Source organism: Aythya fuligula, chromosome 2 (assembly GCF_009819795.1).
Source record: "Aythya fuligula isolate bAytFul2 chromosome 2, bAytFul2.pri, whole genome shotgun sequence".
Taxonomy (NCBI): Eukaryota; Metazoa; Chordata; class Aves; order Anseriformes; family Anatidae; genus Aythya; species Aythya fuligula.
The window spans coordinates 156929583-156946375 of NC_045560.1; the positions used below are offsets into that span (position 1 = coordinate 156929583).

The following is a 16793-nucleotide window of genomic DNA, read 5'->3' on the forward strand; positions in this document are numbered from 1 at the left end:
TCAACAAGCATTAAAAATAAAAAATGTAATAAAGAATTGGTTTGGGATATTATCTTGATTTTATTCTGCACTTGTGAACCGGTGTGGTGTTTCTCAGTGGAATGCAGCCAGCTCATCTGAAGTGTGAAAGGAGGTATCTGATGCTAATGGGAACTTGCAAAGGTATGAGCTTGGCAAAGAAATCCAGAGTGATTAATAAACAGCAGAGAAGATTTTCTTCTTTTATGATTTACATATAGCTGCCTTAGGATTTGATCCAGCTCCCATGAGCTCTGGTAAGAATTCCACTTCTAGGAGCAGGTAAGAGCACTGTAGGTTAGCAATATCCTCACAAATCTTGTTTCTCTGGTGTTTAGGTCCCTCATCATGGCTTTAGGACTCTCAGCTCTCAAATTCGGAACTGGAAATTGCTGCTGAATTGCACAGTATCATCATACATACAAAACAGAAAAAAAAAATAGAGGCACAGAAAAACAGCCAATCATTCTTAGCTGTATCAGAAGCTGCAACAGGGAAAGAAAAAGGTCAGAGGCAATTTAAAAGGAGCAGATCTACTATGTCTTATCCCTCCTTGAAAAGATTGGTGGTGGTCAGTGATGGGCTGTTGTTGAAGATAATACTAGGGGCTTCTCTCATCTCCTCCGCTCCCATGATTTCTCCACAGTGTTCTCCTCCACTGGTAGCTAGAGAGCAAGAGGAGGTCAGCTAATGGCCAGAAGCTTCAGATTGTGTATGTGTATACATCATAATGTTAGAGTACTGTTAGAGTACTGTAGATTTAATCGGGTAGATTAATCAGGATAGAAATTTCTATTTAGGAGAAGCAAGCTGTTAAATTTTCTTCACCACCATCAATAATCATAACAGTAACTGCTACTACTATTGTTGTTTTCTAATTACAATTCCAGGTAGAGAGGAAGAATTGAATCCCTTACTAGTTAATACTACATCTCTTCAGCTTCCTTGTTACAGTCAAAAGTGAATGAATTAATTTCACTGCAAAATCTATTTTATGCTAAGTGTATCAGCTAACTATCCTGAATATGAGGACTCTATTGCATAGGACATCTTGTCAGATCAAAACATCACTGGGTGTACAAAATGCACAAAACACAGGACAAATAATCATAGTATCAACAAAACATTTCTTGTGAGGGGACACACAACATCACATTGGAGTGGAATAGGAGGGAAACAAAGCCCATACCTTAACAGTGATACCTACCTATTGTGTCTCCTTGCTCATGAACCATGGAGGCCAGGTCTTTAATGATCTGGTTCACATCCAACATGTCACTCTGAAAAGACAGAAAGTCAAACATCAATGAATGGGCAATATCCAAGCATAAAAGATATGTCCAGCAGTCAAGTGTGGCAAAGAAAAAAACAAAACAAAACAAAGCAAAACAAAACAAAAAGGAAAAAATTGTCTGTGTAGAATTAAAAGAAAAAGTTACAATGCTCCCATAGTAAACCAAAAAAAAAATTAAACAAAGCCATGGATCTATGTCAGCCAGCTGACTTGAACTTTCTATAAGGAACAAGCAGAATGATCAGATTATACGGTTGCTTTTCAGAATTGTGGAGTACTAAGAGTGAAAAAGCAACAATAAAATCAACTGCACTACACCCATCTCTTTCTAAAAAAGATATTTTTGGTGCAAGCCGTTCATCATGGAGTGCAGATTCTTAAAAAGAAGCTCATTTTCTGTATAGCATTTGTCTGGTAAAATACTATTTGTAAATTGATGGAGATCTGATCAAAAACTCACTGAATTTGAAATCTCCTTACTGGTACGACAGTTTAGAAATCAAAGTCAGGACCTGTTTGACAAATGGATTAATTTATACCTTTAGAAATGTAAAAAACAAGTTACTAAATTCAACACAGAATTTTCCTAGTTCCAACACAGCAAACCCCAGAGAGTTTGTTTCCTTAGTATCAGAACACTTACATATATAAGACCAAATGTGAGCATATGTTGACTTCTTATGATACTAGCTTTTACAAAAACAATTAACCTAGCAATAATAGACATAATAATGTAGATGCTGCTAAATGCACTACCAGCAAGGCAACATTAACATAGGGGGGGGAAAAAAAGGCATTCAAGCAAGATGCATTTTCTTTAGCTGTACAAATAACAAAATCAGAGAAACACTGAGGTTGGCAAGAACTTCTAGAATCAGTAAGTCCAGCAACCTTTTATCAGAGTCATCAAAGCCAGTTGCTCAATGTTGTGCTCCCTGGTTTATGCATATCTCCATGTCTGCCTTGTACTGGACCTAGCCCTCTAGATACATCTCACCAGTGCTCAGCAGAGCGGAAGGAACACCCCCTCTGACCTGCTGGCAATGATCCTGAGCTTAATGCAGCCCAGGATTCTGTTGGCCATCTTTGCTTAAACAGTGCATTGCTGGATCAAGGTCAACTTGTCACCCACCAGGACTCCCAGGTCCTTCTCTGCAACATCAATTTTCATATAGTATCAGTCCCTAGTCTGTAGTGGTGCCTAGAGTTGCTTCTCCCCATGAGCAGGACTTGCCATTTCCAGTTTCTTTACGTCAAGGGATTTTTATCAAGGAACATTTCTCCAGCTTGTCAAGGATGCTCTGAATTTCTGAAAAACTATCTGGTATTGAAAAGCTCTACCCTAAAGTCAAGATAAGCAATAAACATTGTTCTCCACTCTCACACCAAGACAATCATCACATGGTGGAAGGCTACCAGGTTAGTCAGTTACATTTGCTTTCTTCCAGTCCTTGGGAACATCCCTTTATTGCCACCCTTCAAAGGTAATCAAGAGTGGCCTCACAATGACATTGGTAAGCTCCTGTAATGCTTGTAGTTGTATCCATTCAGGTCCCATGGACTTTGGTAGGTCCAGTTTGTATAAATGCTCCCTGGCCTGACCTTCTACCACCACAAGTATTCCTTGCTCTAGAATTTCCCTCCAGTCTCAGAACCCAGGGACATCTGAAGACCAGTCTTACCAGTAAAGAGGAAGCTGAAGAAGGCATTAACTCATCCTTCTCTGTGTCCTTCGTCACCAGGTCTCATGTCCTCCTGGCCTGTCTTTCCCCCATTTTCTTCCACCCTCTCGCACCCCACCACCACTCCCCAACACTTTAAAATCTTTAAAATTGGCAGATTGCAATCAAATCTGACAGAGCAGCTCAAACATATTGTCTAAAATATTCATGGAAAAAGGAGAGAACTGGGCTTGAGGAAAACTTGCCTGTTAGACACCAGAGAACCCAACACAGAGAACCAATCTCTATTAGAGTGTACCAATCTTAGAAATATCTCACAAGTTGATTGATAACAAAAATAAAATAATAAAATATAATAAAATATAATAAAATAAAATAAAATAAAATAAAATAAAATAAAATAAAATAAAATAAAATAAAATAAAATAAAATAAAATAAAATAAAATAAAATAAAATAAAAATCCAAACAACACATACAAAGCAAAGCAAACCAGATTTCTTTAGTTCATTCACAGAACCAACTTGCTGGATAAATCAAGGACTACAAAATCAAAATATGCACAAGCTCAAGAAAGGCAGCACCATTAAAACTTCACTACAGAGAGGCATCAAGACATGCCTACCACAAGATCTAAGACCAAGATATTTTCTGAAACTCTGGAAGTATTCCTGAATTGCTTCTCCAAACACTAGAATTACAGAATATCCCAAGTTGGAAGGGATCCACAAGGATCATCAAGTCCAACCCCTGGCTCCACACAGGACCACCTAAAAATCAGACCTTATGTCTGAGGGCATTGTCGCAATGCTTCTTGAACTCCATCAAGCTTGATGCCATGACCACTATCCTGGGGAGCCTGCTCCAGTGCCCAAAATGCTAATTACAAGGTAATTCATTTATCTGCTTGGGTCCTGTTGCAACTCTAGTCCATCATGCCACAAAGTCAGATTGTTTCCATTCCACTTTAAAAGAATCCTAAGAATCCTTAAGGATAAATTTAGAAAATGGAGCAAAATGAATACACATCCTTCTGAAGTTTGTTATGAGAATGTAAGTAGCATAACATTTAATCATAAAGTGCAATAGAATCACATTCATTTACAATAAAGCCTGTGAGTTGCGTTGTGAATTCCTGAATACACCAAACTGTTGAATATTCGAAGAAGTAGGAGAAACAAAATATATTAAAAACTGAAAAATCATAATAAAACAAATCATAAAGAAAAAAACACTGAACCAAACTAAACCAAACTAAACAATAGTACAAAATCCTCAAACAAAGACTGGGTTATGCATCATAAAATGCACTTCATTGATTCACTTGTCAAACATAATGAAGCTTTAATTATGTATGGTATTATTCATAACTTGTAAATACTGCAGAATATTTTGTAAAGCAATGATGTTTAAGTAACTTGGATTGCACTTGAGCACTGTGGTATTAAATCATTGCCAGGAAATGAGGAGAAATTAGTTATGATTTTTTGGGTGGGGGAGTTGTTTGGTTTCTTATAAAAATATTTGTGAGGAGAAAACTAAAGTTTACTAAAATGTGAAGAATCAAGAATTAAATTTAATGCGTTGTTCTGCTCTCATTTAACTGCTTAGTAAAAGATAGATAAAGAAAAATTAATCAAACAAAAATAATACTAAAAAAAAAAAGAAAAAAGCCCAGAGTGCTCATTTGTCTCTCTTGGATAAATTGCCACTGACATCAGTCTTTGGTTTCTGTTACAAGCAACATAAACAAAATTATTTCCACCCTTCAGTTAGTCTGTTTTGTTCTGCTCTGCTTCTTTTAAACACTTTAAATGAACACAGCCTAAAACTCATGAACATTTATTTGCATATACATTTGGTTAGATGGAGGCTATGGTAACATATTGAACTGTACCCCCACTCTGCATTTCCATTGGAATAAACCATGCAGGCAATTTGGTCTAAGAAAGATCTGATGATATACTGACTCCCCACAGGGTCTACCTCAGCTAATTTAACTGCAAGGAGCTGGGCTGTCTGCCTGCTGATCCTGGGATATTATGATAGGAAAGGTAAGAAGAAAGGAAATTCAATACTGTATACGAACTGTGCTGTTTCAGATTTGTCATTTTTATTCAGGTACTTGAAATGAACCAGCCATCTGCTGCTGCAGCGTATAGATCCCTTTCAAAACATTGTAACAATGCTTAAAAATATTGTTCAGTAAATATGCATTAGTTAAAACCAGCCCTTGAGTTGTTAGGAAGGAAGAAATGTGACTACTGTATTTAAGAAAAAAACAAACAGAGGTGGTTGTAAAGCACAGAGTACAAAGCAATCTGACCTGAAGCAAAGAATCTGTTGAATAATTTAACCTGGCAATGTGAAGTTTCCAAGCACCTGATATATGTAAGCATAACAAAAGAAAAAATAATAATAATAATAAAAAAGAACAAAATATCTAGAAATAAAGATCTTCTATAATGTCATATACCTTGCAGCTATGTTCCCATTCCTTCTTGCCAGGTTAACTCTATCATGAAGTTCCTCTGAACTTGCCAGGCATCAGAGTTTGTTTGTAAAAATCAAATTGCATTAGTTTCCTAAGTTTGCACATGATATGCAGAATTCAGAGTGAAATAGAGCTCCTCATAAATCCCTTTGACTCCACCAAAACCGGAGTACAACAGCCAGCTACTGTTCCAAAAATGTGTCCTCCCTGCCAACTAACAAGGCTAGAGCTTCTGTATTTTAATCAACACCAGCCTTTCATGTTTGGCAACAATTCACACCCTATATTCAGCAGCAAGAGATAGTAAATTGTTCATCTCTCTCTATATATATTATTATATTTTCCAAAGGAGATATCCATCGTACAGATTAGTATACTGGATTTTATGTGGCCCATGTCAGAGTGAAACACAGTGAGAAAAGTCATTAGTGCAGTTAGAGATGATGAAAAGAAATATCAAGAGCTAAAGATGACCAAAAAGAAAACAGAGAAGTGCCAAATAACAAGACACAAGGATGAGAAAACCAGAGAATTATAAGAGTTTGGGACCCCAAAGAACTGGAGGATTAACTCAAGCCCGAGAAAATTTGTTTCAAAACTTCCTAACAGAAGGTACTTGGATAAAATGAAAGGATTGTTTGAGTAATTTCACCTGAGTTGGTACATGAATAATGTCACTGCAAAGTACTTGAAATTTGGAAAAATTCTGAAATTCCAACTGTTGCACAGAAACTTTTGGAAATATGAGTTTGCAGATAAATTTACATTTCCCATTTTTTACTTTAGTGAAACCATAATTTCAACATTTAAAAAAAAAAATGAATCTGGGAACAAGTTGGGTCGTAAAATTCAGACATTGTTCCCAAGATGGGAACAACCTAATCATAAATCCCAGCAGCCCATTTCCCCACAGAATGCACATTACTGAGATATTCAACAAGACAGCAAATAAGTAAACCTGCCCCCACTTCCACTCTCGCAGCTAATGGGGTGAAGATTTACTGACACTGAAAACTTTGAACACGGCCCTGACCTTAATCGTATTCTAAGGACACTCCTGTATTCCAGCCATGAGAACAACACTAAATAAACCAGAGAGGGGAAACATGCTCTCCGCAAAAGGATACAAAAAGAGCATGTGCTGTCAATTTTTTCTCTCTCACACTTAGCCAGATTCCAGAACCCTTTATCAATGTCAGCTTGGGTCCGCAAGGGAAGAGTCACACGTGCTTCTAAGGATGTTTGCCTTAGGTCCGTGTAAAAAATGGGATCAGAAATATCAGTGGTCTATTCTATTTAGCACATGTGTGTGCTCACAAACCATCCATCCATCTTTTACAGGACTACAAATTAACGTCTAAATTAATTGCTGGCTCAATATTTAGGCGGTACTGAATTTTACTAGTGAGGTCCGATTCTGCCTCACCAACCACTCTGCAACAAGCAGCCAGGAGGGCTATAAAATAAATCTGAAGGAGATTCTGAAAGAAGCAATATAATGTTCATGTCTGCATTTCTGGCTTGCAAAAGCTGCCAAAAACAAAACAAAAACCCTTAGTGTTTGTTAGAAAAGGGAAGGGAAGGGAAGGGAAGGGAAGGGAAGGGAAGGGAAGGGAAGGGAAGGGAAGGGAAGGGAAGGGAAGGGAAGGGAAGGGAAGGGAAGGGAAGGGAAGGGAAGGGAAGGGAAGGGAAGGGAAGGGAAATACAAAAACCCAACACTTCGTAGAGTCTGCCATGTTCTACCAACAAGATGCTAAGATGCTCCACATAAATTTTCCCATCTGTGGGATGTCTCTTATCCTGTGGTCCAGCATGTGTGTATCACTGACCCAAACTATGCTGCAAGTCTAATCAAAGCATCTATCCCCATTCTCTTCTTAGAGTTAGGGGAAAAAAGGGAAAGGAAAAAGCTCATATAAAAAGTCAGCAAGCTTCTCTGATGCTAGATAGGCAAAAACTAAATCTTGCTGCAAAAACCTTTCAACGAATATTTTTCTCTTGTCTATGGCTGGGGAGAAAAAAAATGACATTCTATAAATCAAACTGATTCAGCCTAAGCAACAGCAGACCAACAGAAAATTGTTTTGAGGGCAGAAGCTATCCAGAACAGCGATTACATACTGAGTTAGATCTCCTCTGGGACTGTACAACAGCCAGCGTGGGGAGTTTCTCTCTCCCTCTTGCTCACTTGTGTGTGCTTCCTCTCTGTTTTGTTGTCTTAGCAGTTGGTGTCATCTTGGGAAGTGTAACACCGCACCACATAATTAAAATAGTTGTGTGTAGCTTCAGCATGCTAATCCTACGTCTTCCTGGGGACAGCGGACTCAAGAAATGTGGCGTTAACATTCTTCCTGTCCACCAAAAGCCAAACGGTGAGGCTGTGGAAAGTGATCTGCCTTGAGCTCATTATGCAGAGGCGAAGACATTGCAGAGGGAACCTCAACAGGGATGAACAGAGCTCCTGGAACCAGCCAGCTAGCAATATTACTCCTTGTGTCCCGAGAAATGACCCAATGATGTGTTCAGCCTACCATACCAAGTGCAAATGTTTGAGCAAATTTCTCTGTAGTGAAGAGGGTAAAGCTGGTGTGTGGGAGGACCAAATGGCTGCATGTTTGAAGAGGAGTCAGGAACAACTTCTTGCAGGACTGGCAAGAACAGAAAAGGTATTTAAATGTATTTACTGCAGCTCAGTTACCCTTGTCCACCCTAATGGACATCTCACACATCAGATGCAGATGTGGTCACAATTTATTTTAATGATGTCCTTGAATGAATTGGACATAAGGGCTCCAACTCACCTTCTCTACCACCCCAAGCATGTCTTCCCACCAGCAGCAATCTGAGCATGAGCTGGTCTGACAGGCAGTTCCCCTGGAAAGCTCCTCTCTTAGCCATCTAACCATATTTGAAGACATGTCTTGACAGCCTGAATTAATAATAGGTCTCATTATCTGCAGTACTACCTAAAATGTGTGAAAGGTAGCATGCAGGAACAACAGCACGTTACTGTGAGTATTTTGTTAATATCTTTTAGCTACCTTTTATACTACACCCTTTCTCTGAAGCATCACAGCTGTGTATTCGGATCAGATTGCCTGCAAACATGCATTGCTCTCACTATTCCCCACATATTCTATACCCGTCAGTATCCCTTTAGAGGGATCACAAACCGTTTAGGGCAGATATTTTCTTTCATGAGTACTTTATCAGTTCCAAGTCCATGCTGAAGGTCAGAACTGGATTGGTGTCTCAGGGAAATATAATAATACAGATGAGAGGAAGAGATACTTTGCCCTTTCAAAACCCTTTAGATCTGGAAATGTGAGATGACTTAATGGAGGACCTCATCGATATTTCTGTTTTTAAACAGATACCCGCACTTTATATTCCGGAAGCTGAAGTGTACAATGAAGTAGCAAAGATCATGTCAAAAGTTCTTATTAACCATGGTTTTGAACTCCAAATTAATTTACATCCAAAATTTTATTGAAATACAGCAGTTATTAATACAGCAGTATGTGACTATATATATGCATGCACATAGGTGAGCATTCATACAGCCACAGATACACCTGTATCCTTGTATACTCAACCACAAACCCACCCACGAGTGTAAACTGTAACTATATAAATAAATACACTAATAATTTTAAGATCTAACTTGCCCCTAATGTGCACCAGGTGTTAATTGAGCATTTGAGGCTTAGCAGATTGCAGAGATAGAAACAGCCTATTTCTGTCTACAGTAGCACAAAACAGAACCTAAATCTCACACTTTTTTTTTTCCTGGCTAATCACTCTGGTGCAAGATAAGCAGGAACACTGATATGTTCTGATAACAGGCAGGCAAACAAACAAAAAACAGTGGTTTGCCTTGCTGAGTTTTGACAAGAGTTGTATCGATACCATTTTATCTTAAAGATAATGGAGTGATAATTTGATATTTGAAATAGCATGACAAGGGGTAATAGTTTTAAACTAAAAGAGGGTAGATGCTATATTAGATATAAGGAAGAAATTCTTTCCTCAGAGGGTGGTGAGGCACTGGCACAGGCTGCCCAGAGAAGCTGTGGATGCCCCATCCCTGGAGGTGTTCAAGGCAAGGCTGGATGGGGCTTTGAGCAACCTGGTGTAGTGGGAGGTGTCCCTGCCCATGATAGGCGGGTTGGAATTAGATAATCTTTGAGGTCCCTTCCAACCCAGATTATTCTACAATTCTATGGTCGTATGGTTCTATGGTTACATAGGTTACATAAGGTGGGGCATAGGCAATAATGGCCCTCATTGGAAAGCCAAGAGATATCATTCGTGTGGGGGGCAAAGGAATTATGCAACAAAGTCAAAGTGAAGAGCAAAAATCGTCTGTGATGGAGAAGAGCATGTGGATTTCCATATTTTGCAGTGCACTGCCTTTCCTTCATCCGCACTTCTCTCCTCTTCCCCTAAAACTCGTGAAACCCCTTACAGGTAGTTGCCCACACTCGGTAAAAGCTAAAGGGAGATCCACACACAATGTAAATGAAAAGGGAAATGATTTCATTACGTTCCAAGTATGGGGGAGAACGACAGCTCTGCCCTCCAGAAGGGAGAATGCCACAATTTTATTCCCTTTGCTCAGTGTCTGCTGTCACTGCATTTCGTTAACACAGATGATGCAAATCTCTGGGATATTATAATGCATATTTGGAAGCAGTAACACCAAAAATGCATTAGGCTGGTCACACCTCACACTTTTGTTTACATGCTTCTTAGTCTTTATTTGGACAATGTTACAGATCAACGTATTTGCACCCAAATGACAAATCCAACCTTTTGCTCTCCCACAAACAAGTTTCTAGCTACCCTGCCACTAAAGAAAAATCAATATTTCTGTGTTTCCAGCAAACACATTGGATTGTATATGAAAGAGGCTGGCAGGCTAAAAACACTGCTTCTGTTTTCTGCTATGCCATAAAAATTCCCTGTGGGTTTTTTGGGCAACTCATCTGTCTCACCTTCCCAGGAGTTGAATTAAGGAATCTATTCTGAGGCTGAATTCATTTCTGTTTATGGGGTAATCAGGTTGTGCCATAATAAATGAATAAAAGACCCAAAAAGAATAGATGCAAATAAAGATAATGAAATGCCTGACATTGTGGCATTCATATTCTGGAAATAGAAATGCTCAGTGAAGAAGAAAGGTTCTCCCAATAGTGCATGTCTATTAGAAATTAGAATACAAGTTACAGCTTCAGGGTTTGTGAAATTTGCTGGTCTGGCACCCTGAGAGCAAAAAATGAAATACAACACAAAATGTTAAAAAAAAAAAAAAAAAAAAAAGCCACACCAACTGGATTAGAAATGTCCATACACAATTGTTGACTGTCTTGTCTGAGAAAAGGCTTTTAAGGGCAAGAGCTCACTCAGTCCTTTGCAAGAGCTGGACAATAAACACACCGATTAGATGCGATTGCCATGAACTGGTTCATGATGTGGTTGCCTACCCACCAGAAACTATTAGCCTCTATTATACAGTTGTTTTATATAAGCTTCCAAACCACTCTGGTAAGCCATTGGGTCTCTTCAGTGACAAACTGCAAGGAGATATAAGGCTTCATACAGCAATCAATGATTTATTTTTTTATTTTTTTTACAGTAGGAATGCTTGTTGGGGACACATAGCCCTTTAAAAAAAAAAGGAAAAAGAAAACAAGTACTTACAGCTACACTTTTTTTTTTTTTTTTTTTTTTTTTTGCAGCTGTTCATAAGAAGAAGGTCTCCCAAGTACTACGTTAACAGAGATATGGAAATTCATAACCAAACTTCAAACTCAGTATCTTACACACTGACTTTTCCTTTAGCATCTCCTACTTGCTGCCCTGGGCTGCAGTATATAAACTAATACGAGTAGTGAGGGAAGTTGCTGTAATCTATCACACTGACTGATACCAGCCCCAGGAAAGGTAGTTTATTGCAGGCGGTATGCTATCTTTAAAAATAGAAACAGTGCAAAGATTATGACAAAAACTTCAACTCTTTCTACACTTTGTTTGCAGCACTATTAATTCTTCACTCTGGATTTATTTTCATGAGGGTCATTTAACCAGAAACATACAATGGAAAAATTCATTTTCCTTTTAGGAGTGTTCTGGGAAACCAAGCAATTAGAGCAATCTTAAGCTGTCATGTATTATCAATTGCCACTCAATTATTTTCCTTAAATAAAATACTGATTGCAGAGTCTGATCTGCAGCTATCAACTTCTGCATTCAGCAGCCCTAATTCATTTAGGTGTGGTATTTATTCTTGAAAAAAAATAATAATAAAATCTAACTTTAATTGAAGGGGAAAAGACAAAGGAACAAGGGAAAGGGAGAGAGGGGAAGACTGGCAACACAAGCATCTCTTAATGATTCTCTGCTATACTGCCAGTACTCAGTTTGGAAATAGCTGGAACTACTGCACTCTATAAAAAGTCTGGAGATAATTCATTTCTTATTACGGGTGGTGTCCATAGTTTTGATTCTGGGAGGACATAATCTTTTAAAGATGTCACTGAAGGCTGGAAGTGCTTGTCCTTTGTCTCCAGGAGGCAGGAGGGGTACAACCAAGTGATGTGGTATGGCAGTCCAGATCTCCAAGGGCAGAGGGTAGCAGCAGCTTTCTGAGTCATAGAATCACAGAATATCCTGAGCTGGAACAAACCCACAAGGACCATCAAATCTGACTCCTGGCACCACACAGGACCACATAAAATCAGACCCTGTGTCTGAGAGCGTTGTCCCAGAGCTTCTTGAACTCCACCAGGCTCGGTGCCATGACCACAGCCCTGGGGACGTTGTCCCAGTTCTCTGGGTGCAGAACCTTTCCCTAACCCCCAGCCTGACCCTGCCCTGTCCCAGCTCCATGCCGTTCCCTCAGGTCCTGTCACTGTCCCCAGAGAGCAGAGCTCAGCGCCTGCCCCTCCGCTCCCCTCGTGAGGGAGCTGCAGGCCGCCATGAGGCCCCCCCTCGACCTGCCCTGTTCTGGGCTGAACAAACCAAGGGACCTCAGCTGCTCTTTATTTGCCTTGCCCTCTAGAACCGTCATAATTTTGTAGCCCTTCTTTGGACATTCTAATAGTTTTTATGTCCTTGTTACACTGTGGTGCCCCAGTCTGCACACAGAGGTCAAGGTGAGGCCACACCAGCATACAGCAGAGCAGGACAATCCCTTCCCTTGGCTGACTAGCAATGCCATGCTTGATGCACTCCAGGGTATTGTTGGCCCTCCTGGCTGCCAGGACACACACTGCTGTCGCATGTTCATCTTGCTGTCGACCAAAACCCCCAGATCCCTTTCAGATCCCTGTGATAGTCCAGATCTCCAAGGACAGCAGGTAGCACTAGCTCCCCGAGTCATCCCATGTCCTAGGTCTGTGCAAGGTTAACACACTTCTTGTGTTAAGAACTGGGAAAAGAGAAGATACATCCTCTATACAAGCAAAAGGAAAATTGATCTGTTCTGTATTGCCCTACATGTTTCCAAAACAAACAGTACTTTCTTTGCAGACTACTTGAATTTCAGCCCTGTGGGCAGCTGGCTATATTGTTGACACTCATCTTGTGTATTTTCAGCCAATAATGCAGGCTACTTTAAAGAAACGAATGCTGAGTAGAGGCATCTGAGGGACAATTAATTACTACTACAGCTAAAGGCTTATAAAAGGAAGGCTTGACAGTTCTCACCTCCTGTAAAAAACAGACTTGATGAAGTTGACCCTCCAGAGCAACCTTCACGTGATTTTGCTTTCCATTATGCACAACACAGCTTCTTGTTAAAAGTAACCATTTTATCCAAAATGATTAATCTCATTGTTCAAGGATTACTCTTAATGTTTAATTTATACCTATCTGTTTTTAGTTACTACCTGGTAATTTGTTACCACTTTCAAGTTTAATGCTTTAAATTATTCTACCCTTTTTCAATGCTATTCCACATTAAGTATTTCTACGTGGTCATCATGGCTCAACTAATCACTGCTGCACTTTCTGAGCCTGCAGTTGGTAAATTCCTGTAATCTCTCTTCATAAATTAGACATGATACTTCTTCCTTATTTCTTTCCCTTTGGATCACCTCCAAATTACTAATAGAAAAAACAATCCAAGCAGCTCTCATTTCTTACACACCTTCCTAACAGATAAAAGTTGCCAATGTCTAAGGTAGACGCTGAAAAATGTATGACCATTTAGCTTTACTTTCTAACTTTCTGTGTTTACTTTCCAGTTGAAAATATCCATGTTCTGTTTAAAACTACATCAGTATCTTACACTGTGCAGACAAACAGTGCCCATATCTCAGAAGCAGCAGCAATTCTCTGGTGGGTGGCACAGTCTGAATGGTCTAGAATAGTGTCAATCATGAGATTCTTGGGGCAAGGACTTGGTGTTTGTCTGTATAAGGAGATTTTAAAGGTACAAACACCTACGTCCTACAATCCCAGAGCCATCCAGAAGAAAAGTTTCCCTAGGCTTCCTCAATAGGCACAAGAGGGAGACAGGCACCTTCAGAAAGCAGCAGATTTAAACAGAAGTGAGATGAGCCTGCGACACTGTAGGTAGCACTGCAAAGAGAAAGAGAATTCTCTGAGTCCTTCTTCCCAGAGAGAAAAATGTTGTTCAGAAAACACACTTTGTCCCACCAACCCTGCAGCTAACATACCTATGATCAGTGATCAAGAATAGCACACATGATCAGTGTTCAAGAAGCCTTTGTACAACGCTCTTAGATGTATGGTTTAACTCTTAGGTGACCCTGCGTGGAGTCAGGAAATAGATTAAATGATCCTCATGGGTCCCTTCCAATTCAGGATATTTTACTATTCGATGATATTATGAACTGGATTATGATCTTATGACAATCTAAAATGACATATTATTGTTCCCTCAGTTTCTGATTAGGGTATGCTTTAGCACTAATAACACCCGGTAATGCCCGAACTGTCGTTTACTTTCTGTAGCTCAACCATTTCCTGAACATGATTATGGATCGTCCTCAAATGACCTTTTCAGAGGGACCCGGACAGTTTGAAGAAATGGACAGACAGGAAACTCCTGAAGTTCAGTGAAGGCAAATAGCAAGTCCTACACCAAGGGAGGAATAGCCCCATGTAGTGGGGGACTGACCAGATGGAAAGCAGCTTTGCAGGGAAGAATCTGGGGATCTCACCTGACACTGGTGAGGCTGCATCTGGGGCACCATCCACACATGTTTTTCTTCATTTTCCCTTTTTTTTTTTTTTTTTTTTTTTTTTTTTTCTCAGAAATGCGTAGGATTTCTCAGGCAATGAATCCCTTCCTTCAGCTCATCACAGCCACATTAATCTCAGACTCTAGAGCAGTTGATCCCCTTAAATTCTTCTTCATTAGTTAGGCAAATAGAAGGCAATCTTATCTGATGCTTCAGCCTTTCTCTTCCAAAGACAGTTGGGCCTGTCCATTGCTCTAGTTCAGTACCACTTGAAGTTGAAGGCTTCAGAGGACTTTCCCAGTAAGAGATGGGGAGAAACAAGACAACCCACAACTGTGGAAGGCCAGAAGACGATCATTTTGAGCCCAGGTCTTGTTTCCTTTGGAGCACAATTCAAGAGTTACTATCAAGTGGCATTTGTATTTCCAAACAGCTAAGTGGAGAAGAGTGAAATTTTCTGGAGGACCCCAAATTCTGGGGTGGGAGAGCAACTGGGACACCAACATTTTGCATCCGTAGATGCATGTTTCTTTCTAAAAAGGAAAACTGGATACTGACAGATATGGGCACATGATGGATAAATAGACATAAACACATAATAGCTTTTACGTACGTAGATAACCAGTACAATATCAGTAGGTGTCTGACATCCCAAAATCTTTTGTTCATCTCAGAGCAGCACTGTGAATGACACTACTATTCAATAATTAAAATGACAGTTATGAACAACAAACAGCTCTCTCTCTGACCAAAGCAGCTCTCATTCAAACAATTGAGCGTTCATTCTACTTTGTCAGTTTTGCTTATCTGTCACTGTCAGATGGGGGAGATGCTTACACAGAAAATAGTCTAGGTCATTTAAATCTCTAAAGGACAGAGCTACTATTTATAGAGCAGAGTTGGTGGATTACATGTTGATGTCTGCTACACCTACATTTACAGCTCAGCAAATTTCCCTGGGCTCCTTTCAGAGTAAGTGGAGAGCCAAAAGTGGGCTTGAGGAGTTTAGATTAAGGTTTAGATATTTTCAAACTGCCTGGGACTCATAAATACCGACCTGAAGATTTTAGAGAAATTGCTGAAGCAACCTTAGAGCTGTTAAGTCTGAAAAGCCATGGGGAATCAGGTGAATTTCCAGAAGAGTCAAAAAGAGAGTATACAGACTGAACAAAACAAAATCCAAAAGTCTGGGAATTACAGGCAAGTCAGCTTAATGTCAGCCCTGTGCTGATGTTGGTAGAGGTGCTGGAACAAATAGTGAAATGTATGATTTGCAGTTGCACAAAACTCAGCAGGAGAATGAGAAGAAACAAGTGTGTACTTGTCAAAAGCAACCTAATATCTTTCTAGGGCAGGAAAACACACCTTGGGGGAAAGGAGAAGAAGAAGATGACAATTACACTAGCAGAGAAAACATGGTTTAGATGAAAATTGTAAAACTGGCTTGGAAACCATATTTAAAAACTAATTCTCCATGCTTAGGCACTAGATCAGAAGGATGCACTGAGTTGAGTTCTTCATGGCTTTGTCCAGGATTCATGACTAATTAATGTTTTTAAGTAATAATTTGGGTGATGGACTAGAAAGAAGGGTTACTAAAGGTGCAGTGAAGCTCAGAAATATTTTAAGCCTGACAGAAGATAAATTAGAATTCAAACTGATCTTGTTAAATTAGTAAAATACTATAAGAAATAAAGGTGAAGTCAAATAATGAAAATATATAGTTTTACAGTTAGAGATACAGAATAGGAAAAAAAAACTTTCTGTAAAGAGATCATTTAAAAAAAAAAAAAAGCCTGCTGTGAGCAAGCAAAGCCACCACTTGTGGACCATCTGGAGAAAGTCCATAGAAAAGCCATGGGAGATTGGTCAAAGGCATCAGAAACACAGCCCAATGGGAAAATCAGAAAGTAGCATGCTTTCTAATATAGAAATGGTGGTGGCTGTGGGGGTACTGGTGCCAAACATGATAAGGCTTTCCATGTAAGTGAATCTGCTGCAGATAGGAAGGGAAGAACATGTTCTCTGTGTCCGTCATGGATAGGACATGGGCTTGAACTGCTACAGAAGACATTTATATAAGAAGTTAATGAT

The 16793-nt window shown here is 39.5% G+C and overlaps 1 protein-coding gene across 4 annotated transcripts in view; it reads right to left on the reverse strand.

Annotated features, from left to right (window-relative positions):
• TSNARE1 (t-SNARE domain containing 1) overlaps positions 1 to 16793 on the reverse strand; it is a 450045-nt gene that overhangs the window by 177107 nt on the left and 256145 nt on the right. For all 4 annotated transcript variants that reach the window (XM_032181907.1, XM_032181904.1, XM_032181905.1 and 1 more), the window contains one exon: positions 1226 to 1298. In XM_032181907.1, coding sequence (XP_032037798.1) covers positions 1226 to 1298 — 73 coding nt within the window. The remainder of the gene's footprint in view (positions 1 to 1225; positions 1299 to 16793) is intronic.